Source organism: Poecilia formosa, unplaced genomic scaffold (genome assembly GCF_000485575.1).
Source record: "Poecilia formosa unplaced genomic scaffold, Poecilia_formosa-5.1.2 Scaffold43, whole genome shotgun sequence".
NCBI classification, from domain to species: Eukaryota; Metazoa; Chordata; class Actinopteri; order Cyprinodontiformes; family Poeciliidae; genus Poecilia; species Poecilia formosa.
Window position 1 is genome coordinate 2,306,582 of NW_006799982.1, and position 26,750 is coordinate 2,333,331.

General features: G+C 39.4%; 1 protein-coding gene across 12 annotated transcripts in view; it reads left to right on the top strand.

The window, feature by feature from the left end:
• Nucleotides 1-26,750, top strand: part of adgrl3.1 (adhesion G protein-coupled receptor L3.1) — a 161,532-nt gene that overhangs the window by 127,283 nt on the left and 7,499 nt on the right. For 5 of the 12 annotated variants that reach the window (XM_007551706.2, XM_016671296.1, XM_007551711.2 and 2 more), the window contains 8 exons: nt 4,352-4,528; nt 5,511-5,720; nt 8,694-8,914; nt 13,019-13,085; nt 14,176-14,267; nt 19,563-19,731; nt 21,960-22,139; nt 23,725-23,818. In XM_007551706.2, coding sequence (XP_007551768.1) covers nt 4,352-4,528; nt 5,511-5,720; nt 8,694-8,914; nt 13,019-13,085; nt 14,176-14,267; nt 19,563-19,731; nt 21,960-22,139; nt 23,725-23,818 — 1,210 coding nt within the window. The remainder of the gene's footprint in view (nt 1-4,351; nt 4,529-5,510; nt 5,721-8,693; nt 8,915-13,018; nt 13,086-14,175; nt 14,268-19,562; nt 19,732-21,959; nt 22,140-23,724; nt 23,819-26,750) is intronic. The other 7 variants (XM_007551713.2, XM_007551707.2, XM_016671297.1 and 4 more) reach the window with 3 other exon arrangements.

Genomic DNA, 26,750 nt, shown 5'->3' on the forward strand with positions numbered 1-26,750 from the left:
CAAGGTTGGCTGCTTCCAAGTGTGTGTTTTTTTTTTTTGCTGTTGTTGTTGTTTGTAAACAGTTTATATTTTCAGCTCCAGTGAGTTTTCCAGGAACTCACTGGACTTATCACAATCACTGGCTTCCTGTGTGATTTCAGTAAATTTGTAGACTTCCTTTCAAGAATCTGTTTAATGTAAAAGAACTTCAATATCCTGCCTCTGTAACATGCTTCACACACCCAGCCCTCCTTTATGATCATTAATGTCTGCTGATCGGGAGCTTCTAGCCGTTCCCAAGACGAGGCTGAAGCGAACAGAGGATCAGACTTTTGCTGTGGCAGCACCGAAGCTATAAAACCAGCTGTCTTCAGACATTAAATCCTCCTCATCTCATCTCCTGGTGTTTTTTTTTTTAAACACCACCTATTTTCTCTGTAAAGCTTGTAACACTAATTGAGGTTATTCATTTGTCTTTTAGATCTTTTATATTGTTTTTGGTCTTTTATAAAACAGTGTGCTTATTTTCTCTTTATTTATCCTAAGGCTAATAATTCTTAATCTTTCTGAGATAATAAAATCGGGCAAAAGGTGCATCAGCTTTTTTTTTTCTTTTTTTTTTGAACAACCAGACATGATTTATTTTCATTTACATTTTATAGCCAAAAATAGATTTTAGCTATATTTACGCTTCTGAGTGATAAATGGAAAAATCTTTACTGGCATTACATAAATCAAACCTTAAAACTGTTGACCAGCCATTTCAATGTTGCCACTGGTTTGTTGACAATTTATCTAAAGTGAAGAGCAACAACTCTGCTTGCCATCACCCTAATATTTAGTTCCCTTCATCAGATTTAAGTCATTTCTCTGGCTGGATTGAATTGGATTGGAATAAATTAACCAGCTGACCAGCAGTGCACAGCAGTGGTTCCACGTGCTTGAGAATCATCCAGTCAGTCCAGCTTTGTCTGGCATCTCAATAAAATTCAACAGCATGAGAGGAAAATTTTAACAGTTTTACAGATGTGACTTTTTAACATTTTTCTATTTCATCCCTATTAGATTGTGCTTCTTTGTTTTAACAAATTAGTTATTTTTCTTTGAAATAAAGAGCCACTACTCATAAATTCTTCCCTAAAAAAGAGCAGAATGAAAAACATGTCGCTCATCCTCATGTGTGCCCCCCCCCCATCTCAAACTCTGAGTGAGGCACTCACATTTTACATCTTGAAAAAGTTTTGACACTGAAATGTAGACGTTCATAGAGTAGGAAACTTGGAAATTTCCATAAAACCCCATTCTTAATTTACCTCAGTCAGCTGGCATTATACGCGAGAGTTACTGAAACGTTATTTTTAGGCTTTTGTTTCCAGATATTTCTTCACAACATGCAGAGATTATCACAACAATCAGTGATTTCCCTCACACAAATTAGAAAATAGTAACATGATGCCTGAGTACAGTTGGGGAAACAAGCTAGCTGTGCATTATTATTAATAGGACCTGTATTTGGAGAATGGAGCATAATGACTATGCAGTGCCATCTCAAACTTGTTTTTTTTATATATATATATATTATTTTCAGAACTTACACACTCTGTATATCCAGGTGTTATGAATCTGCTCGGTGAGGTGATAAGAGGAGCGAGGGAATGCGTCGCAAGTGTCTGCGGTGCCTTCAGATGCCTTTGTGTTCACAGACTGCAATTATTTCCACTGCAAGGATTTCACCAGCCGAAACTTTACGAAGGCTCCGATCATCTTTGGAAATTTTTTGCAAAGTTTTTAAAAGTGGATGTAGTGATACTCTTTTGCTTCAATAATATCACCCCTCTAAATTGTCCCCCCAGATTAGACAATCTTATATGCAAAATGCTTGTATGAGTGTGAATTTAACAGAGGAGAGGACAAACTTCAGTTAGATATTTCATTTATTTATGCATTTATGCTAGAGTATGTCCTTTATATTTTGTCCTCTATAGCGTGCCCACCAGGCTCCTTTACATACGACAGCAGAAAAATTAATTTGTGAAACTCTACTCCTTTTTTTTGTGTGTGTGTGTATTTTGCATTGTGCTGTTATGCCACAGAGAAACAACACTTAAACGTCATGTTTTTCTTTGCTAATGTGTGGTAAATGTTTTGGGAGTGCATCCCAAAACATTTCATACCACTTAAACTTTTACTCATTTTTCTCAGCACAAATTTATTCTGATAAATCCAAATGCAATCCAGTAAAATCAAATGCCTTCTGAGGCCTTATAGAGTCCAAAACAATGAAGACCAACTAGCACAACAGTGGGTTGTAGCTATGGAGACATCCAACCAGTGTTATGCTATGAAACAATATCCCAACTTGTTATCATTTCACATTGGTCGATCCTTTATTTGAAAATAAAAAGATAGTGGATTACATGATGGGCTGGACTAGAAGAGCACTAATTAGAAAATAGCTAAAAGCTCTGGAGGAGCTGCAGGGAACCACAGCTCTTGTTGGAGAATCACTTGAAAGAAGCGTTATTACAACTAATTATGGTTCTTGTGTGATTGTCACACTGAGTAAACCCAGTCGGGTAACCTGCTTCCTGTAATGTCACCAGCAAATGAGATGTGTCTACTCAATAAAGTAGAGTGCAAATTTCCCACAAATTACCCATGCAAAAAGTGCAATACTGACTTTATTTAACTGAGAGGTAAAAGGGCATTTTTTAAAATAGGCTTTTAAAAAGGCTTCTCACCCCTGATGTCACCCTGGACAAGTGCTCTGTCACCCATATCTAAAAACCCAACAGATTGGTTGAAGAAAGATGTAAAAATCCAGTTTTTCCCCACAACTAGAGGTCACAATAAATTACGTGGAAGTAGGTTGTCAGGTGAAACCAATAAGGAAAATTTTTGCACATGACTGAACTTTGCATTCTGTAGTGAAACATGGACTTATACTTAAGTATATTCTTAAAAAGGAATTGGTGAGAATAACTTTGCTCTTAAGCTATGAATCAGATGCCATTGTTACAGCTGAATTCCCCCTCCTCTCCACACACACACAAACACACGCACACACACACACACACACCTGCTGTGGGACAATAAAAGCAGTTTCTAATTCTTGAATGAGTGTTAGGCTATACATTTTCAAGTTCTTTTGTTTCACTCCAACTGTGTTTGACACTCTCCGGATGAGAAAAGAAGATTCTTCCACTCTAACAGACTGAAGTCCATATTGTCTCGGTGATGATGATCTGCACCAGGGTTTCATTATGTGCTTCTCATTCAACAAGCAAATGTGTGTCCAGTTGGTGACCCAGCTTGTTGGCAGCAGCAGACTCCTCACTTGCTCTTTCCGAGAGCAACTTTATAGGCCTAACAAACACGTCGTCAGTTTACACAACACAAGCCGCTCCTGCGCCGCAGAACGGCGCACAATGACAGCGGCTGCAGGGCTGTCACCTCCTGCCATGGCGCTCTGTTTATCTGTTGCTGCACTTTTGCATTCTGTCTCTTCTGTTTGTTGTCATGTTGCTGTGTGCGTGTGACTTGCTGTGTAATTCCTCCTCCGGTTTCTTCCGCCGCGTCCTCGCGCTCTCCAGCCACCTACATACACAGATTTCCTTTGCTTTTGCTTTTCTAATTTTTGCTCACTCGAGTCTTTCAGAGCCTCAAATAAATATTAATGTCACAATAAACAAGTCTGACTTGGTCCTGTCCACAGAATTGTTTTCAAAAATACGATCTTCAAAATGTTTTCTTTTAACAGTTGTGGTCATGGGTTGGTTTTGGTAAGCAGTGGTTTATACCTCAGACCCCTACTATGGACGGCTTTTTGTGCTCGATTGTTGATCTCTGAGCGTTGACCTTAGCTGAGAAGAAACATGGCTGCTTTAGAAATGCTTCTGGGGTCTTTTGTGTGATTTGGCACACCAGGCACTTGTGACTAAGGCTCAACACTGTTTCATATTTTCTCCATTTGTTTAAAATTGCTTTCATTGTGTCTTGCATGAAGCCTTGGTAATGGCTTTGTAACCATTTCCAGAGAGATACAAGACTTAGACTTTAGATCAGAGAGTGATGTATTTCTTTTTAAGGCCTTTTAACGTTCTCCTTGTTGTCACATAGGTTCTGTTGGATTCATGTCTTGCTTCTACGGGTCTGGCAATAATTAAGGCTGGGTGTGGCTAGTCTAACAAAATAAAAGAAAAAGCAGAAGAAATCAGCAAGAAGGGAACATTTTTCATCTTAGCGTTATACTATTTTCCTGGCCATGCTGCACCACCCCCACCTCTCTCGTCTTCTTGTTGTCTGTTTTTGGATTTCTCTTGATCACAATCTCTATTTGTTTTTGTTTTTTTGTTGTTGTTTTTTCCTTCAGCAGTCAGAGAAGAATTTCAATCCCAACTGCTCTTTCTGGAGCTACTCCAAGCGCACCATGACGGGATTCTGGTCTACGCAGGACTGCCGACTGCTCGCCACCAACCGCACACACACCAGCTGCTCCTGCACCCACCTGACCAGTTTTGCAGTACTCATGGCTCACGTGGAGGTCAAGGTACGTATGCTCTTTAGTTTTATTTTATTTTTTTTATTTTTTCTTCTGCTTCGCCAGCCAGTTACGGCAGAGGGGAGGGTACCGAGAGGTCAGTTATTCATCATTTCGTAATGAACAGCTGGCCAGCTGGTTAAAAGATTGGGAAGAACAAAGGAGGAGGAGACACGGGCCACCTGTGTTTTGCAGATTGGATCTCTTCAGTGCCTGAGTGTCGGTCGGTCTGTCTGTCTTGGCAGAGAATATTTTTAAAATTGATTTGTTAAGCCTGTTGATGACATTGGACTGACAAAATATTATGTAATACTGACAATAGGATCTCAGAGTTCTGGGTTAGTGCAGGAGACCCGGAACAAAGCTCCAGATCGCATTTTGCTGTAAAAGTGATATTTGATTAGAAGATGAGAGCATTTATTTTGATATCCGTGAGCCATAGTGGGTGTTGGATAAAAGCATTACTGACCCGTCCAGTCCGGAATAAGCGCTTTTCACCTACGTCTTTTGTTACAATAAGGTTGTGCTTCTTTTCACACAGCTTCGGATCAAGTGCGACACCGGTTCTGTCCCCGTGGGGACGCGGATGTGTGTTACATCTAAAGAGGTCATGGTCAGAGCTGGCTTGGCAGGCCTTTGTGGAACACTGTGTGAGGTTTTGAGCAGTAGATCCATCACTGCAATGTTACGGTGAACATTGCTCTGCCTGCCAGCTCGCAGGACACTGATGGATAGAGCTAGCACACCTGTGCAGCGCGGCGTAACGCTGCGGCCCTGAACGCTCGGTGACACGCGGCCAGAACCAGATCACCGGCCAGGGCTGGTGGTGGCGCTCTGTCAGTGCGTGTCTGGTCTTACAAGAACATGACCCGCGTGTGTTTCCAGTAAACCAAGGTTAAACATAGTTATACTGGCTGTGTGTTTACGTGTTATTAAATTATCTTCCCCCCCCCACCCTCTCTGGCTTGTCTTGTTTTGCTTTTGCTCACAGAAAGCAGACAGCATGCACGACATGCTCCTGGACGTCATCACGTGGGTCGGGATCCTGTTGTCGCTCGTTTGCCTCCTGATCTGCATCTTCACATTCTGCTTCTTCAGAGGCCTGCAGAGCGACCGCAACACCATCCACAAGAACCTCTGCATCAGCCTGTTCATTGCTGAGTCACTGTTTCTGGTCGGGATCAACAAGGCCGATCAGCCAGTAAGAAGTTTGTGCTTGTTATTATGCGTGTGGACGTCCGTATTATTTGTTTGGCCAAAGGCTCAGGACCTCTGTTCCTTAACAAGAACATAAAAGAGGAAAATAAAACAAAAGTAGACTTTATATTTTGCTTAAAGGTTCAAATTATGTCTTTTTATTCTTTCCAAAACCTTTAGGTTTCATATAAATACATTATTGGCAGCTATAGTGTCAGACTAAAACTTTGGAGTAAAATGTGAAAAGCTTGTCAGTTGATAAGTAGCGTTCCTGCAGATGTGTTTTACTCTGAAGTGCCATTGACACAAGCTGCCGTCGACAGTGATGCCAACAGATCTGACTGGCACCGTGACATTGGTTTCATAATAGATATCAGCACATTTCTTAGATCTCCTGAGTATCAAATAATCATAAACAAACATTTCTCATGGCGGCTTCCTTTTCTCTCATTACCAACTGATGGATTTACTGTCGTGGTTCTTCCCCCCCAAAATCCCTTTGGTTTCCTTTTTTAAGAAAACATAACGACAGATTGGTTGTACAACAATTTCCAGCTAATTCATGAAAGCATTGAGGACCTAGATAGAGTTAAGCTGTTGTGCTTTACACGGCGAGCTAATTCACCCATGATAAATATGTGCAGGCCGAGGGCTTTAATTTGCCTGTTTGAAATCCATTCTCAGCAATCACAGAAATGATTTACAACACACAGTGCTCTTTACACAGACCTGCCTCATAATCTATTAAAGCTTATGTGCTGGCTTGGGTGATGTCATTGCTGTGTTTCAGTCTTCATTTGTCACCTTCTCCCTGAGGCTGAAGGAGCCGCAGTCTCGTTCTCTCTTACTGCATTATCCTGTTAACCGTGCAGACAACATTAAATAAACCATTTCCCAAAAACTAAGAGCCACTCGCTGCACATTTTTGTAAACGTGACCCCACGACTGACCGTTCATTCCAGAGCGGCACCGTACTTAAAAAAAATAGTTCCCAGTACATGCGTCACTGCTGAAGAGCAGATTAAGCCTGTATGAAACACAAGGTGAAATAAAAGTGCACTTTAAAAAAATAAAAAAATAAAAAAATACTTTCTTTTTCTCAGGTGTTGATTGTTAATATTTGTCAGTGGCACCTTGAAAAGTTTATTCTTTGCAAGCAGCTACAGTCAAGGACTACTGAGACTGAGCAAAGCCAAACTCAAGTTTGCAATTGCTATTGAATTTTTATTTTTTTATTTTTTACCATTGTGTATTTTTAGTAGATAAGTCTGTAATACTATTAAATCTTCCCATGATGTATAATATTTTCACAACTCCTCTTTTATGGGATCAAGTCTGATATTAAACACTACTTTGTAACATTTGAATAACACTCAGATTCATTTTGAATGTAATGCAAAAGTTCACTTATTATAAAATAAGCTTTGGATGTATATAAAAACTAATCCTTCACACTTGACCTTTCTCTATCAAAACAGTGGGAAGCAGTTCCATTTTGTAGAGATTTAAAAGGCCTTTTCTTAATGTTATTTCTGACAGTGGTCATTCTCATGATGGATTAGTTATTGCCCAAATGGACACACAAACCATTTTTTCTGATTTACTTTATACTTTGGTGCATGTCAGACCCCTTAGGTCAGAAGATGCAGATATTTTGTTCTGTTTTATAAAGTAAAGGAAACAAAGATGTGTTCATGATTAGGTGTTTTGTATGTTTCTGTTGTAAAAAAAAAAGAACATCTTTTTTTACATTTAACCCTTTTCCTTATGACAAGTGCTGAACATGTATGCTGATTTGATCATATACCAAATTGAACTGAACTCTTCACCTTCAGTACAGCAATTCAACCTGCATATTAATCCAACTACAGAGTATTCAAACTGAAATTACTCAAGTTTGGATCTTGACAAGCCTATTTGTGCTTTATTACTTCAGGTCAAAGTCGCTGAGTCACTTTGCTGCAATTTCTTTTTCTCTTTTGTACCCATATTTGTCATAGACTAAAAGTCAGTGCTGCCAACCCGGCTCATGTCTATTTTTTTTTTTCTTTTTTTGTCGGTTCTTGATGAAAAAGCTTTGCTACCTTTGTCTGGAATGTGGTCAATCAGCACAGGCTGCAGCTGTGAATGCACATTTCTCTTGTATCTTTTCTCACGTATCCTCTTAGGTTGTAGACAGCAAGTGAAGTGTGAACTACAATTAAAGGTTTTGCTTGAAACCCATTGGTTAGAACGACCGAATCAAAGCTCAGACCTGAATAAAGCTAAGATCTGTCAGGATTAAGAATTGTTTAAAGAAGCAATCCATACAATCTGACTAAGCTTGAGCTATTTTGCAAAGCAGAATGAGATAATATTTTCATCTATGGTGAAACATGTCTTGTCGGCATCGTTCGGTGAAGAGACTTTTCTTTACTGAGATTTCCAGTCCAGTCTGAGTGAGATGGAGCTGACATTTTAGCATTTATATGTACAAAGCTGTTAAAAATATATCCAGCAGACTTTTGGCTATTGACACATGGAAAGATGGTTTAGCAAAGTATTTACTAAGGAGGGGAGAAGAAATCTTTTCAGATTCGTATTTGAAAAAAAAAAGAAAAGAGAAAAAAAAACTGAACAGCATGTGTCCTTTTTGTTTTCATTTGACAATTACACACAGCGTTGTGTTGATTTGTCACATGAAATCCCATCAAAAGCACACTCGCGTTTGTGGTCGGAACATAGCAGAATGTGAAAACGTTGAATTCGTACTTTTGCAGGGCACCGTATCCCTGCCAGCAGAAAATTTCATCACTAAAAATGTTCTTCCTTTTGTGAATATGATAAATTACTGCTCTAAATCGGACTCATATCCTTATCGCCTGCAGTATATTTTTCTGCTCTCCAACTAATCAGTGCAGGCGTCCACCAGCTTAAATATTTCTGTGTGTATTTCCACTCCAAGTATAATTCAAGTCTTCTCTTTCTCTCTCACCAGATTGTCTGTGCAGTCTTTGCGGCCTTGCTACATTTCTTCTTCTTGGCAGCCTTCACCTGGATGTTCTTGGAAGGGGTGCAGCTCTACATCATGCTGGTGGAGGTGTTTGAGAGCGAACACTCCAGGACTAAGTACTTCTACCTGGCAGGGTACGGCGTGCCAGCTGTCATAGTGGCCGTCTCGGCCGCCGTGGACTACAGGAGCTACGGCACCGACCGAGTGTAAGTAGTGTGGGGGTGAAGAATGCGAGGTGTGAAGCGGAGAATGGATGGATGGGGCAAGGAGGACGGAAGGGGGAGGGAAGTGAGGGCTGAGGCTGGAGTGCCTGCTGTCATTTTGGCTGCGACTGCCACAGTGGACTCAACAAGCTTTGGCACTTCTCAAGAGTCGATACAGAGAGGCTGAGAGGGGAGAGAAGCTGAGAAGGATGAAGAAGAGGAGAGGAGTACGGGGACGAGCAGCAGAGAATGCACCACAGAGTGCCTGCGTGAGCGCAACAGCGAAAATGTGTGAATATGGAAGGATTTAGCAGGCAGGATAGAAGGAGGGAGCAAAAGAAGTGTGGCTTAAGTGTGCGAATGAAAGCATTGAAAAGGGGGGTGATAGAGTGGACTGTTAGCCTGTGTACACGTCCATTCTGGTTTGCAATCGACTGTGTCGAAATGTGGCTGGCCTCTGCTGCGGGGGCACCCAGTGGTGGGGAATGAGGATGTGCTTAAAAAGCACAAGGTCGTGTATTGACGTATGGTTGACACCTTCGACCTCAGACGCTGCAGGACTCCTAGACAACAGCATGCATCTCATTCATATGAAGCATATGCAAAGTAAGCAACAACAACAACAACAAAAAAAAACTACGAAGGCTATACCCAGATTCACTTGAGTGTCCCGTCCAAAATCTGTGAATACTATGTGGTAGACCAATGCAAAGTCGTTCATTATTGGTAAGTGGAAGTTTTTTTGTTTGTTTGTTTGTTTTAAAGAAAAATCTGTAGAACCATCTTTTGCTGTAAAAACAGCTGCAGGTCAGATAAATGCTGGTGCGTACAGAAGGCAAAATGTTTGTAGGTTCATTCATGGTTGCAAGAACAAGGTAAAAGTTCATTCTGACCAAGACATTTTATTCTTCATGAGAAACTTCGGTGCAGAACTGCTGGGAGACGGTGAGAAATGTTGACAAACTTGACAGTATTTCCATTTTTATCCATTAACCAAAATGAAATAGCTGACCAACACACAACAGCTGTCAGACACCACAAGAGAGTCCAGCCCAGGTGACACCGGTCAGTTCAGGTGATCTTTCTCATCTTGGTTGGTCGATCATTACGCCAAACTCTTTCCAGATAAAAGTTACATAAAATCCCAACAAAGTACATTAAAGTTCCAATGATGTAATAAGGCTACATTTGGAAAAGTATACGTAATCATTAGCTGTCCCTCGTTCTGTGGCTGTTTGAAATTTAAACAGGACATTAACAAAGTGAATGTTGGAATTTAACAACTGGTATTAGCAGAAAAAAAAAATATCTTCCCTCAAGTACAATTAAAATATTGAAATATTGTAAGGTATATAACCTTTAAAAGATTCACTGGCCCAAATGTTCACATTTATTGTTCCATCTGGGACCTATTGTGGCTCAGACACCGCATCGCCTCGTAGAAAGCGAAAGACAAGGGAGGGGCTGAATTTAGCTGTGCTTAACGATCAAGCTACACCAATTCACAGGCCACTTAGATCAATATTTCATTGCAGAGTGATCATTAAAGCATGAGAGTCTGAATGCCAAGTTCTGGATGAATAATCTCACTGCATCCCATTAGGTAGCGAAGCATTGTGGAAAACTTGAGACGGCAGGTTTGAAAAGAGAAACGAAGAAAAGATAAATGGCACGGCGTGCGTTAGAAGAATGAAGCCGAGCGTCATAGAAATATCAGGTGTCGTTAAAGGTTTGATCTTAGTAGTTTTTGGTAATACTGTACCCAAATATCTTTTTAATAGCTCCGCGCCTGTCGGCCCTCGCCGAACTGAAAAGCAACTGACAGAACTATTTTCACTGGAAATCGCTTTTCCTTTGAAAGCAGCAACTTTAATCACTCATTTATCACTCCAGCTTTGAAAATGACACCACTTATCATTTTTAGCATTAACACACTGAGACAAAACATGTGAAAACATCACACATCACTCCTGCTGTGTCACTCCTGAATATGTCCCCTCCCGCCCTCCCTCCCTCGTTCACATCCCATAATGAACGGTGGCTCTAACTTGGCAAAGGAGCCCTAATGGAGGGTTCTGTGACTCAGTCAGGGACCCATAATGGAGGGCTCACTAATGTGTTGGAAATTGAAAGATTAATAATTCAAAAGCAGCTGGTCATGAATCAGTTGGCCATTTTGCCGCCATCTTTCTCTGCAAGCAGCTGGGCCTGACCTCAGCGGAGGTCACTGTGGGACATTTTCTTGCCCCCCCCCCTCCTCTCCTCCCCTGCTTGCTGCGATTTATGAGTGAAAATGTTTTCGGATTGATGTGCCTTAGCATACAGCAGTATATCTTCTGCCAGCGCAGCTAACCTCAGTGTCAGAAATTGCAGGGTGTGTCGGTATTTTCATGCAGGTTTTGTGTTTGCGTGCAAATCTTACGTGTCCGTTTGCGTGCCTCTGCTCTCCACTTTAACTTCAGAGCCATTCCCAGACTCTATAAATAGCCTTGCGAGGTCCACATCAGTAACTCAGTAGTCAAATGAATTGAGTTGTGTCACATTTTAGCAGCTGCAGTATGTTGCGATGTCATATATCTGAGCCCTGAGGGGGAAGTAAAGGTTTATAAATCACAGGTACTCATCCCGTGCCGTCTCCCCATCTGTGTGTGTGATGTATTTTTGAGATGTGTGCGTCATCTATTTTCTTCCTACCTGTAGCACTTCTCTTATTTCTTTTATTTTCACCCACTTCCATTCTTTGTCATCCCATTTTTCAGCTGCTGTATGGCTACTTTGTGTCTTCTGTTCTCTCCCTGGTGACTGTGGCAGCGACTCTTTGTCAGTCTGCAGCCATCTGGGACAGGGGTTGATTTTGTTTTGTTGCTTACACTAGTAAAACAAACAGAATTTAAGCTCTGACATTTACAGTCCATTTTATTTGGGCTGGATATTTGATAGCAAAGTGTTGGTGTTTACCAACTTAAAAAAAAGGAAACTTTTTTTTTCTTTTTGGAATATGCTTATTCAAATTACTTGATTTCAATTACCTTATTAAAATTTGGTAGGTTCTAACTGTTCTGTTTTATGCTGACTTAAACTTTGGACACAAAAATTTTACTGGATTTACAAAAGGAGAAAGAAAAATCTATGAAAACCATGCTACCCCTAAGTAAAATAGCTAACGAACTTACAAAGGACCAGTATAATTTGGAATGTGTTGTTCCCTAAAAAATATGGACTTTTTAAAACAGCTCTTAGTTATTGTGGGTCTACTATTAAAATGTGCTTTATAATATGATGTATTTATGGGTGACACCAAAGCAGTAATGGAGGAAGCTTTCAAAGTCCAAATATATTTTCTTGACACTTTATTTCCCACATAAATATAAAAGAAACTGCTAAAGATTACATAGTCCATTACTCAATCAGAAATGCCTGAATACACAGATTCAGGCCGAAAACCATCTTAATTTGATTGATTATGTATGGATGAAGTAATCTATCTAATGTTGGATTTTGGGAAGTTGCAGTAATGACATCAATGTGTGAGAACACATTGTGTTTTGTTCAATCAAGAGCTAAAAATTTAGAAAGACAAAGCTATGCTGTATTTATATATTTGTACAGTGCCCATATAGCAACACACGTCCTTGAACATTGAGGTTAAATAGGCCGAATGGTGACTGAGGACACTTTAACTCAAAGAGACACTTTAGTAACACACATACAAAACAGATGACTTTGTAAAAAAAATGTAAAATAATAAAAAAGAAAGATGAAGGCTACAGACTTTTGCACATGCAAAATTGTTTACAATAATTGGTGAACATGAGCTATTAACGTTGATATCATGAGTTCAAGCCCCGTTTTTTTTCCCCCATCATTTTGTTTACGCTCGTTAGCCTAAACAGAACATGTCCAGGATATCTACAACTCACTTGACTACCAAATATATCCACATTTTTAATATCTTTTCAGCCTTTAAAAATGGTCACTCTGCATTGATAAACGGACTCGATTAAAATGTTAGTCCTTTTATTACCTTCCAATATTTCTTTTTATGGCTCACGCATCTGTTTGCTGCTATGTTTCCCATGCATGACGTCTCTTTGTTCCTGCCTCCAGGTGCTGGCTCCGCCTGGATACATACTTCATTTGGAGCTTCATAGGACCCGCTACTCTCATCATCATGGTAAGATATCGAAGCATGCGAGCTTTAAACGGCACCGGGTTCACTTTGAGAGAGGCTGTGGCATACTGGTGCAGGAGCCAAGGGCTACATTAAGGTGTTTGTTAATCCAACACAAGGTTTGCCTGAGCTCCTCAGCAGTGTTAGAGTAAGCGGAGGGAACTTTGTGTCAACTTAATAATTCCCATTCACGGATTAGCTCTGACGGAGGCACACATTCCTACAAGCTGGAAATCTCTGGAGGGGACACAGAGCACAAATCACTGCACGTTACACAGATTATGATAATAACTCGGCAAAGTTAAGATGTTATTAGGCATTTACTTTTTCGTCTAGGAGATGTTTTTTTTTTTCTCTCCTGACCCAACTGCTTGACTGTAATGCCAGTTGAACATGAGCTGCCAGATAGTTCCCAGCTCTCCCACAGGAACAACGCCGAATGAGTCTCAGCAGTCGGCAAACTATTATGAGAGGAGACATTCCACTTGAATAACTTAAACAGAGACAGAGATAGAGTGAGGTGATCCAACACATAAAACACTGTATTTGATATAAACAGAATGAAACGATGGGATACATGTCCAGTTGCCCAGTCGCCCTTTTTTTTTTATTTTTTATTTTAGTCAGGTTAGAAATGTCAGACAGTCTCCCGCCGATCTAGTCAGAGCAGCAATAAGAGCAGAGCCCGGGTGAAAATGACACCGTTATGACCTGATCTGATTGGTGACAGCCTCCGAGACCCTGGCGCAACGGCGCAGGCAGTCATCGTTAAAGCAGCCCATCTACACATTAGCGGGCCAATCGAAAACACAGCATCTACGAGAATTGTGCTTCTATTGTTACAGTGATCATTAAGTGATGTAATGACTGCTGTATTATCCCTCAAGCTCCAGTTGCTGTATTTTTGAGCACACAAAGGTGGGTTGATTGTGTGCTGAAATTGTGTTCCCCAAGCCAATTACAGCTGGAAGGGAAATGAAATGATGTGCGCTGGTTTGGAGTTGTAAGTTGCTCCTTTGACATTGCGTCTTTTAATTAGTCTCGTCACTGCGGAGGATCTTAACATGCTCGCCTGGATTTCTGTGTTTTGCAGCTGAATGTAATCTTCCTCGGCATCGCCCTTTATAAGATGTTCCATCATACGGCCATCCTCAAGCCAGACTCCGGGTGTCTGGACAACATCAAGTAAGTTTTTTTTTCCTGTTCGTACCAGTCTGCCTCTACACAGCAGGGCTTATGCTGAAAGCAGGGATGGATTATGCAGGGGTGGATAAATTTATGCTGAGAAAGGAGTTTGACATTTTGGGGAATAGACTTAGGGTGTGGCTGTTTGCTTGGCAAAGAGGTTTGATGCCGCTCTAGTGTTTGGTTTCATTTGGAATTAGAGTGGGGTTGGGTAATGAAAGGGTGGAGGTGTATGGTTTGTTTGGCACAGCTGAATGTGTGAGCAATTTATTATGTTTACGTCCGTTGAGTTATCTTGCCCACGCTAAAAAAAGATAATGGAGCTCCAACTTAAAAAAAAAAAGTATTAACTGGTCACAAGTAATTGAATTAAACTTAATAAATTAAGTTGAGTAAAATTAACTTGAGTTCTTGTGAACACTTAGCGCAAAAATATTTAAGTTTAATCACCTGTTCTCTTTGTAGCACATTGAAAAAAGACTATATATCGATTAAATTGTATTTCTTTTTGTTTCACTAAATAAAATTGGAACAAAAACATAATTTGCCCGTAGAATAACCTTATTAGTTTGATTACATTCTCTGTCTTTACTTCAATTACAGATTTTGAAATGAACTAAAAAGGAAAACGACTGTCAAAAAAAAAGTCCGACTGTTAAAAACCGGACTTCTGATTCATTTAATGCCGACTGTGTTAAACACTCATGTAGGACAGTAATATGTCAACTGTTTCTGTCTCTGAAAATTTTAAACGTATTATAGCAAATGCTTTCTCCCACACACAGAAATCAGTTGCTCTTCACAATATTAATAATTCATAATCTTTTGGCAGAAAGAAGACACAAAAGTATTTAGAATGCTTTTTTATTTTTTTATTTATTTATTTGTGTATTTCTTAAAGTGAAATTACAGTCAGCTGGATTCGGTATTGGCTGGGAAAAAAAAACAAAAAACTGAAAATCTGTCACTAACTTCTGACTGATGTTCTAAATCAAGTACAGTCCTTTCGTTCTTGGAAATATTCACGTAAAACAAAGTGTTGCGTGAACATGTCTTTACATTTGTGATGTAATGAAGCTCAGAACCACCTAAGCTGTGTTCAACAAATATTTAACAGGGAGAGTGTGAGGCTATGTTTGACAGCTTACCTGTCTGAGCGGAGGACAAACACAGTGTGTCATTTACCCTCAGGACCCTCACCAGGCTGTGTCTGCCGCTTAGGTGAAGACTAATTAATGAAGTTACAAGTGCTGGCCACCTGCATAAAATGCACAGCACTCTCAGTAGCAGTCAGTAATCCTACGTGGCTGTAGAAATTCGATAAAGTTAGAGGACATACTCCAGATAAGGGCTCTGAGCAGCAAACGTTCAGATTTAGTTTTTGTTAAATTAGACTGGTAACAAGTAATCGGCTACAAACGTGTCTACGTAAGTGCACTGGAGTTAAACCTTGTGAACTGTGCATTTTGCAGTAAAAGCACATGAACCGGAAAGGATATACAGTCATGTTGAAAAGAGACTCAAGGCTTTGATGCTGCAGAAATTTATAAAAGTCCTGTGGTTCCAAAACAAGCCACAATTCTCACCCTTCCACCACTGTGCTTTACAGCGGGTATAAGTTGCTTCTGCAGACATCTTGTCTTTGATTTCTACATCAAATGTGGCTCTATAACTGATCGTCCATTTGATCTCGACTGCCCAAACTGTCTGAAGAATTTCCAATTTCTTGAAGAATTTCACAAGAAAATTGGATTAACTCTTGAAATAATGAAACTTTATCACATTTTGTGACAAAAGGGAATTCGTTTTGTTTTGGGGGGGTTTTAAATGCTTTACTAAATACCTTCTGGCTGACTGTTGTACATCTCAGATCAACGTTTTGTACCAAGTCTAAATGAAACATATTTTATATTTCCAGGAGTTTATGTTTTTCCTTTACACTGCATAACTCATGTCGAGGGTTTTGTTTCTACAGAGGCTGTACCAACCTGTTATTCTGCAATTTCTTAATTCAAGTTCAAACTTCAATGTAATTCAACCTGGATTTTAACTAGAAGCTAACAAGCCTGCCTGAGCTCTGGACAGATAATAATATAAATCACTAAATGACTTGTCTTTACTGACGTTCTCATTTGATTTTCCCTGTCAGTGAATTCTTTTATGAAATCTGTGTTATGTTAAACGCTTAGCAAAAAGTTATTGAAAACTATCTGCTTATCTTTGCGTGCAATACGGGTACAATGTGATAAATGACTAAGAAAAGAAATCAGTTAATTTAAATGTTGTACTTTTGTGTTGTGTTTTTCCGTAGCCTGGTCTGTCTGTCATGGTGAAAACTGTCTAAACTGTGTGAAATCATCTTTCGCTTCATTATGTCATATCTTTTTTATATTATTTCAGTATTTATTACCCCCTTTTAATCTCCATCATAATTTCTGTTTTTTATTTCTTCTTTTTACCTTCAATTTATTTTTCTTCACTTTGTTTTCTTTGTCTCTTTAATCTCACGCCACCCTCAGTTATCTTTGTTGTGGATTGATTCTGGTAAGGCGTCTTTCAAGTGAGACATTTTGTTTTTGTTTTATTTGATTGAACAAACTATTCAAAATACCTTATAAACTTCATTTATGATTTATTAGGTTCTAGTATACAAATATTTGACTTCATCTGATGAAATATGATGCCTTGCAAAAGTTTTCACATTTTGTCACAACTACAATTTTCAATAATTGTTCTTGGGATTTAACCTGGCATAGTTGTGCAAAGAAATACAATACTGACTTAATTACATGGAGGGAAAATATGAAAAGTGTTACAATCATTTGTATTCAGTCCCCTTTATCTGAACATCCTTAAATAGTATCACCAAGAGCTTCAACATCTTGTTCTTTGAAGGGTCGAAGGGTTTCTTAGAGAACAGTATTTAACAACCATCTGGACTGCAAGATGTTAGAAAGAACTTTAGAATAACATAGCTTGTGAGTTATAAAGAAACATTTCACTAATCAGTGGTAATGTCTTTCTGCTTTGAGTTTATTGCAAACTTTGACCCCAGTCAGTGAGCAATCTAGCTAACTGATGTGAAAAAAAAGAAAGAAAATAATTATTGCTTCCATCTCAACAAAACTGTTTCATTATAAAGGTTGCAAACAAAATAACTACGTGACGTAGGGAGTCTGAATCGGGTGTTGCTTCATTCATTCATATTAGTTCAATCAGTTATGTGCAATACTCGTATTGGACACAGTCAAATTGCAATAACCATTTGCAATAGCAAGTTCAGGCCTGACAAATAACTTCGTAAAGATGAAGGGACTTAATAAACCAGTCAAGTTTTACACTTAGATGTTTAAGGCAGGATTAGGTTGTAAAACTTTATTACACGCTTTGAAAATTATGCTTAGCACTTTTGAATCAGAAGATGGAAAGAGTATAAATCAGAGAAGTAGCCAAAAGCTATCATAGGTGTAACACTGCATGAGCTGGCATTTATCCATAACTCAGTTGAGAGAATATGTTGACTAAAACACTATTAGCCCTGCAATCCACAAACCTTTCCTTTAGAGAAAAGTGGTAATTAGAAAGTCACTGATCATTCAAAGCTGCAAATTCTCCTACCTAAAATTTACCAAAAGCCATTTGGGAAACATAGAAGAAGGTCATCTGGTCACATGAAACCAAATCTAAACTTCTTGGCATGAAAGCTGGTATGTAGAGGAACACAAATTATCTCAAAAACATTCACCCTACTGTGAAATAACAGTAGTGGCAGCATTAAACTGTGAGGACTCTTTTTTTTTCCAGCAGGGAGGCTGCTTACTGTTGATGGGAAGATGGATGGAAATAAACAGAGGAAAATCCGGAAATGAAATCTGTTATGAGACTCCAAAAAGTTGAGATGGAAGTTAATGTTGAAACAGAACAATGACCCTAAACATGGAGCCAGTGATACCATGCAATAGTTAAGATCAATGCATATAAATAGATTAAAATGTCCCAACATAAATCAAACTGAAAATCTGCGACAAGACAAAAAAATAAATAAAAAAAAATAAAAAATGATGTTCACATCCATCATTAGTTGATCTTATCTTTTTCCTCCCACTTCACAAGCATAATATACTAACTTTGTCTTGTTCTGTTTTACACCAGGTCCCAGTAAAATACAGGGGAGTGAATATTTTTGCAAGGCACTGTGTGTTAACAGTGTTGGCATGGGAATTTGGGGCAACGGCTATGAGAGAGAAACAGTAATTCAAGAGGGATTTGGAGGAAGAGGTGAAACGGTGGGATAAAAGAGAGAGATGAGTGCAGCCGTTATTGAAGAGGGTCATCAGGCGAGCTTTATTGGAGGTTCTGTCTCGCCTGAATGGTGCCACAGAGGGCAACATCGAATCAATCACCTCGGTCTCACTCACTTACTCTCCTCCTCTGTCTCCCTTCCTTCCTCATAGCTCTTCTAATATCTTCCTCCACATGTTGTCCCCCCCGCACCTCCACCCCCGCCGCTTCCCTTTGCCTCTATCCCTCGCATTAGAGGTGATCACTGCCCAGTCAGCCAATCAAATTAACAGTCATCTTCTCGGCTGCGGCGGACCCAAAAGTTTGACCTTTGGAGGGAAATGTCATTTGTAATGGCTGTAATGTCCCTCTACTTACTGCCCCGTGAAGCCAATCACATTCGCACAGACACAGACACACACTTATGCGAGCACCTGCCTGGATGTGCCTCGGCATGACCGCATTTCTATGACATTTGGCCTGTGACTCATTCGTTTGTAGCCTTTATTTAAAATAAAAGTTTACAGCCTTGGGAGCTCTTCTTTGGAAAGTGAACTGCGTCGAACAGGCAGAGCTCTGGACCCCATTAAAAGTAGTGTTCTTTAACCTTCTGACATGTATTCAGACTGGTGGAGTTTGGCTGCAACGCGCTGAAAGTACAGCGTAAAATACTTAGTGTTTTTGACAGCAGCGGTTGATGTAATCTGCCTTTTTACCCTCCTTCCCTCTCCTGAGATGATATCTAAACGAAGAAATCCACTCTGACTTGTAAGGGTGTAACTCTTTTAAGTTAAACTCCCACTGTTCCTCCATCCCTCTCCCACAGTGTCATGGCTCCCCGCGACCCCACTCTGACCCCCTCTCTCCTGATCCCACATGCATCAGCCTCAGCTGACTGGTTTTTCTGATGCAGAGAGCAGGCAAAGTTTTGCGAGTCTGAGTCTTAATCGTGAGGAGCACAACTACAGCTGATGGAGAATGGCTCATTTCCAATGGCTTCCCTTTCCTGTGCAGGTCGTGGGTGATCGGTGCCATCGCCCTGCTATGTCTGCTGGGCCTGACCTGGGCGTTCGGCCTTATGTACATCAACGAGAGCACCGTGATCATGGCCTACCTCTTTACCATTTTTAACTCCCTGCAGGGCATGTTCATCTTCATCTTCCACTGCATCCTTCAGAAGAAGGTGAGTTGGCGGGAGAGGGAATGTTTGACAGAAGTGAACATATATAGTACAGTCGTGGCCAAAAGTTTTTACATTGAGAAACTCTTTTTTTAAATTATTTTTTTCATAAACTGCACTGCTTCAGTGTAGTGAAAATGTTCTGTCAGGAGTTTCTGTGCAGACATTCTATTGCAAATAGGAATAAGACCAAATGCAGACCTCTTCAAGGAACTTTATCACTATGTGTAACACATTATAGAGATTAATTACACACAGATGGATGTTTGAAAGCTTTGTTTCTGTAAATCATGATTATTTTTCCTCTTGCCGGTAATGAAAACATGACATTTAAAATCAAAATTTCACATCAGCCCATTAAAAAAAAAACCACACATTTAATTCAAAACTGAAATGTGGGCTTAATGAAAAGTGAAATGTTATATTCAAAAGGTACCTTTCAATCTGACAAACTGACCTCGTCTATTTGAATTTATTGAATATGACTGTACAAAACTGAGTCCAGAGCAAAGAGACAAGACCAGATTTTAATCAATATATTTTTTTTTTTTGCAAAACATATCCAATTTAATTTTGTTTTTGTAAATAGAGTAAAGGTCTGAAGCTTTCAAGGATCTGTAAATAGTATCAAATATTCCAGTCAAGATTTGGCAGTTTGATTATTTTCATGTTTTCATGGCAATCTCCTTCCAAGGTGAGGCAAATGCCATTGAAAATTCTGTTTTCTGTTTTACAAGTTGAATTAAGTTTTCATTACTAAGCTGATATTGTGTTTTAACGCAGCTAACGATGCTTGCTTTAAAATGAGAAACTAAAAAAAAAAATGTATTGAGAAATGAATCTAATTTATTAAAAGTTAGCTTAGAAAAAAAAGATTTAGAATGGATTCGTACCCAAAGATTCAGTGCGTTGATCCCTGAGCAACTTGATCAACTTTTACCTGATGACACGGTGCTTGGAAAACACACCGCCAAACTGCTCCTGGATCACCGGTCAACGTTTCTCCTGCTCTACGGAGAAATGTTTCCGTGTTCTCTAACCTGGAAATCTAGGAAACATTTGCATAAGCAGCTTAACACACAGAGCAAATTAGGTGTTTTTTTTGTTTGTTTTTTTTTTTTTTTGTTTTGTTTTTCAGGAACTTTAAAATTTGCAACTGAATTTTATCTGACAACATTTTTTTAACCAATTTAGAGTCAAATCAAGTCACAGTAAACACACACTGACTATTGACCATGACTTTACAGCACAAAGTCATAACCCAAAACCTTAAACTTTAGTCATAGAAAGACATATCAAAATGCATATATATATATTTTTTTTTTCATTATTTTTTTTTTTTGATAATGCTTTGATGTCTGAGCTGCAGTTGTAACAGTTGCACACTGATTTTTTTTTCTATTTTACTTTGCTCAAATTAACTTCTATCTCTCCTTTTATCTTCAAAAGCGAACCTCCTTTATACTTTCAGTTTGAATGACCTAAAGGACTGTTGAAAGTTGTTAGCAGTTTTTTTTTTTTTTTTTGTTAAATTACATGCAACTTCTAGACAGAGCTAAGACATCAAGACATCACATTTTTATTCACGTACACTATATAGTTGTGTTTATGCATAAATATATATATCCACAAGCACATGTACACGTGATATGGGATCAGCTATCCAGAGAGAATGTCCTCAGAGCTGTGCTGAGGTTTTCTTTGGCCCCAGCCCAATTCAGTTTCTCCCAAGATGCATGGAGCAACTCGGCACGCAGCTGTTCAAACAGAGCATGTGGCAAGACACGTCTGCCAGTCCAACAAGCTTGTTAAAAATCAATTACGGCTTTATTTGTTCTAACTTGATTGGGATCTAAGTGCAGATGCTCTGTGTGTACAAATGCATCAAACGGCTCTCCAAGGAAAGTCTCCTTTTCGGTTGGATACGTGGCTTTATTTTTTAATTTTTTTATTTAGGGTTAGCGTTAGCAGAGAAAAGTTTATGAATTTAATCTTTTAATGTCTGCTTTTTATGGGTTGAACGTTTACTCAGGGAGTAGGAGTAAAAGAAGTGTTTATTTTACCCTACTTTGTCAGAAGAAAAAAAATTTTCCTCAATATATTATTAATATAATTAAGGGTGACCTCACCCTTAATTATATTGAGGAACATTTTACATACTTCAGTCAGTTTAATTATTTTTATTTTTTATTTTTTTCACTTTGCTGAATTCCCAATTCATTTGTGCTTAGGTGCGCAAAGAGTACGGCAAATGTCTGCGTACTCACTGCTGCAGCGGCAAGAGCGTGGAGACGTCCATCTCCTCCTCCAGTAAGACCACCACCTCACGGACCCCAGGCCGCTACTCCACAGGCTCACAGGTGAGCTTACCTGCCTGCACACCTGGACGCTACAGCACAGCAGACTCGCAGGTGAGGCGGGAGCGCGCCATGAGGGGTTTGGGTCTGTCGTTTTTCACTTTCAAATCGTCAAAAGAATGTCACTGCACAGAGCTCTGCAAAACTATTGATACCGCTTAAACTTTCTCACCTCTCATGACATTTCATACACAAACTTCAGTTTATTTTAATGCTATTTTATGTGACAGACTAGGACAAAAGAGTGGAGAATTGCAAAGTGGAAGATTTTTCTTTTTCTTTCTCCCCAAAGTTAACACTTTTTACAACCAGATTGTTGGCTCTACCGGAATTGAAAACTGTTATGTGGCGACCGACAGCTTTGCCTCCAGGAATACCGTCATTTCCCTTCCCATCAGTATTCCCCCGCCACATGGTGCTGCCACCACCATGTGTCTTGGTTGGAATGTTGTGTTCAGGGTATTATTTATTCTTACAATGTTCTTTCAATGTGTTCTTGCCACGTTTCAATCAAAGCCAGATTTTTTTAAGTGTATGGAGAAAAATACTGGCAGCAGATTTTCCCTCCTGAACTGTGGATCTGTGCAGATCCTGCAGACTTAACATAGGTCTCTTTGCCACTTCTCTGATTTCTGTTTTCCTTTTGGAACTGGCAGTTTAGGTGGACAGCCATGTCTTTGTACTTTATGTGAATTTGCGCAACATGCTTTTATTGATGATGGATTAAACTGTCCTCTGAGATAGCCAAAACTTGAGATATTGTTTTATAACCTGGCCTACTTTAAATTGTCCACAGTGTTATGTTTGGCTTGAATGTTGTGTTCCTTGGTCTTTATTATTCTGTTTGTTCACTGATGTTGCAAGAAAAGCTTTAAAGGCCTTCACAGGATTTATGCAGAGGTTACTTTATACACATGTGGATCTTATTAACAATTAGTTGCACTGGATTTTTATCTTGGGCTGTCAGACAACAAGAACCTAAATTCAAATAATTCACTATACTTTTGCTATTTCTAAATGTTCTTCTTCTTTTTTTTTTTTTTTTACTTAGCGTTTTCCTTCCACTATCCCAATTATGCACTTACTTTGGGTTCTTGTGCCATTTAAAATCCCAAAACACATTTAAAATTTGTTGTGGTAAAGTCATAAAAGCAGGAGATCTCAGAAGATCTGTGAATAGTTTTGCCAAACACTGTGCATCTTAACGTAATTCATTCTAACAGCTGATTTTGAATGGGAATTTTCTTTTGGCTTGAAAGTGAGATAACCCAAACCCCGCCCAACATGGACATTGTTGCTGACATTCAGGTTTACAGAGTGAAAACAAGACTGATGCATGACTTTTTGTCCCTTTCTTGTTGGTTCTTGCTTTGTTTTTTTTGTTTTTTTGTTTTTTTCTTTACTGCCTCTCCTGCCCTTGTTTTGCACATCATATTCCACTTTTCTCACCCGATTTCTTCCCCTTTCTGTCATCCTTTCTTTCCTCCCTTCACTCGGCCCCGTCCCCCTCACTCGCTCCCTCCCTCCCTCTGTCACAATTGCTTTCTGTTTTTTCGCTCTTGCCTTTGCCCCCGTGCCCCGCCGCCCTCACCCCGGTCCCCCAACACTTTCTCTCTCCCTTCGTTTCTCCCACGTGTAGAGTCGCATCAGACGGATGTGGAACGACACTGTGAGGAAACAGGAGTCCTCCTTCATCACTGGAGACATCAACAGCTCCGCCACGCTCAACAGAGGTAACCACGGGATACCTACCATTTGCTTCCACATCACTGTCACTACATCTACTTTACTAATAGCAGGGGGGTTGGAGGCTGCATAAGCTGTCATTTAGCAAAGTGGTGGGAGTCCAAACTTCTGATTATTGTATTCTTGAAGCGAAGATGATGAAGAGAATAAGGTGTAAATATCACTTCCTGTTTTTAATGCAGCTTCTGTGGGTGGTTTGCAGGAAGAAAAGAAAAAGGGGCAGCCTCCTGTCAAAAATAGAACACCAGCCAATTTGCAACCCTTTAGAGTGGCAAGCTAGTACTGCAGGGAGTTGGGGGGGAGGGGGTATCTGCATCGAAAAGGACGATGTGCGGTAAAGCAATATTGAAAAAAAAAAGTTTGTGTGTGTTTCTTGCTATTGGTTGTCTCTTGATAACTAAATTAAATGTTCAGTGCCCTACAGAAGTCTTAATTTCTGAATTAATGTGATAGACCAACACAAAGTAATGTATAATTATGAAGTACAGGGAAAAAAAATAAATATATATATATATATATATATATATATATATATATATATATATATATATATATATATATATATATATGGGAAGGAGAAGGGTGGGTAAAAACTCACAAAAGGAGCATACATTTGTTTTCATCTGCTCTGAGCCAACCCTTTAAAGGGGTGCAATTATAGCTGCAGGTCTGTTGGGGTGTTCCTCTACCTTCTCCCTGTGTATTTGTCACCTCAGATTGCACTATGAGTGCCCTGAACATCAATTTTGATGTCTTGCCACAAATTCTAATTCGCATTTAGGTACTGGACTTTTTGTTCTAATGCATATTTATGCTAATCTAATCGAAGTTACATTCATGCGTTGGTAGAGTTGCAGTTGTGCCGCGCACTTTCCTTTTTTGATGATGGGAATTGATTTGTGGATAAACCCTTGCACTAGATTTTATTTTGTGGGGTATTGGGAGTGTTGGAGGATAGAAAACAAATGTTTACCTCCATTTTTTTCTTATTTTTATTTGCAAGAAAGTTTCATTTGTGAAAGAAAAATGTATTTACATTACTCTGTGTTGGTCTGTGAAACGTTCAGCGTTTTAAAGACATTATTATGTAGTTTACACAGCAATATGCAAATGAATAATTACAGTACACTTAGGTAAATCTAGTTATTTAGATAAGCTGATTGTATTCAATTAGGAGTAGTATAATTAGAAAGCTTTTCCACAAAGGTTTAGCTCATGCAGCTGAAAGTATCACTGACATTTTCAGAGCTGTCTGTTTCCTTCACTCCAGCCTAGGACACTATAATGGACCATAGTAGCAAAATCCATAAGCACAACCAGCTTAGGGCTAGTGTAATGAGGCCGTAGACACCTAAATGACCAGACAGTCTGACACGCACACACTCACTGGAAACACACTCTGCCATTTGTTAGTCTCCAAGTTGAGGGGTGGCCCTCGCTTTCTTCAGGCCACTAATAAGCTGTTAGCATGACAGATGGATACTAAAGCAGGCACGGTGCGTGTCAGCACTTGAATTATCACGCACTTAGTGAGGCTGGGCTTAGGAAACTCACACCTCCTTTCTGCTCTCACTCTTTTAAAGTGCGGTGGACGGAGCTGCTCAGCCAGAACATTTCCAAATGACTAGAAAGGGTGACACAATGAGCGAAGGTGGAATCACTTTCAATTATTTCAGTCCGTCGAAATTTGCGGCTGCATGACGCGAGAACTCTTTTTAGTTGTTACATTTGGATACTCGCTTCATCTGATAACATTCAGACAACAGTATTACCGAAAGAAAGAAGTAGTTCTTAATAACATCGTGATTATTCCCTGGAGATGTGTGAATTTTTCCAATCCAATATGTTTGAGTAATGGCAGCGGTTGCGGATGAAGACAGCATAAATCCAAGCAAAGATAACTGCGTCACCGAGGTAACGTGTAAATTGACAAATAATGTGCGACCGCACGCCACATAGATTATTGTATAGAAAGAGACAGCAGAAAGGGAAAAAAATCTTCTTTTTTTTTTGTATCTCGCCTGCGTTGTTTAAGTCACTCGAAGTCTCTTCCATGAACTGTCTTGAAATAGTCTGAATCAAGTTTTTTCAGACTAGGAAATTCTTTGTAACCGTTTTTGAACCCGTCATCTGTGACAGCTGTGAGTCCAGGCTGTATGGATGATTTTCTACATGGTTCATTTCTCCAGGAAATGCATACAGAGCTAATTTATAGGGTACATTATAGGGATAATTTAGCTTGTTCACTGACTTGATACAACCCTCCAAACGTCAAATCCAGCATGTTCCGTAACAGACAGATATTTAAGCCGTTATAAAGTAAAACAGAGAAATCTTTGCTGCACTCCTTTGAGCCTTTCTGCCATTTTCAGGCCAGGATCATTTTGATTCCCCCAGTACAAAAAAAATCTACAAGTCAGTAGGATTTGATGTCCTTTTTGACACAGAGAATTGAACTTCTTGAATGTTGTTGGTCATGTTACTTTACTTTTATCTTTAGTTTAATTGAAATATTGAAGCAGGGAATTTTCCGTTGGGACATCCCTACGTTAAGCATCGTTTTAAGTTTTTCCCTCTGTTTCTAGATCAGGATTTACTCATTACCATTACGCACAAAAATTCTATATTACCATAGGGGTAAAAATATTATTGTATTATATTGACAAAATAAGCTGTTTGAAAAAAGTTAGGTAAAAGAGAGGGTTTTTAAAGCTCTACCATGCCCCAAAAAATGTTTTGTTCCAATGAAATATTGATCAAAGCAGAGTAGCCCTATGGGTTAAAGTTAGCTATGATATAGTATATGCTATACTTAAGATAAAACAGTTGAAATTTATTTGATCCTGCATTCAGTCGCAGCAAAAACCCAACCAACCTCCACCTTCAGCAGTCGGAGATCTTAAAAAACACAAGCTGAGG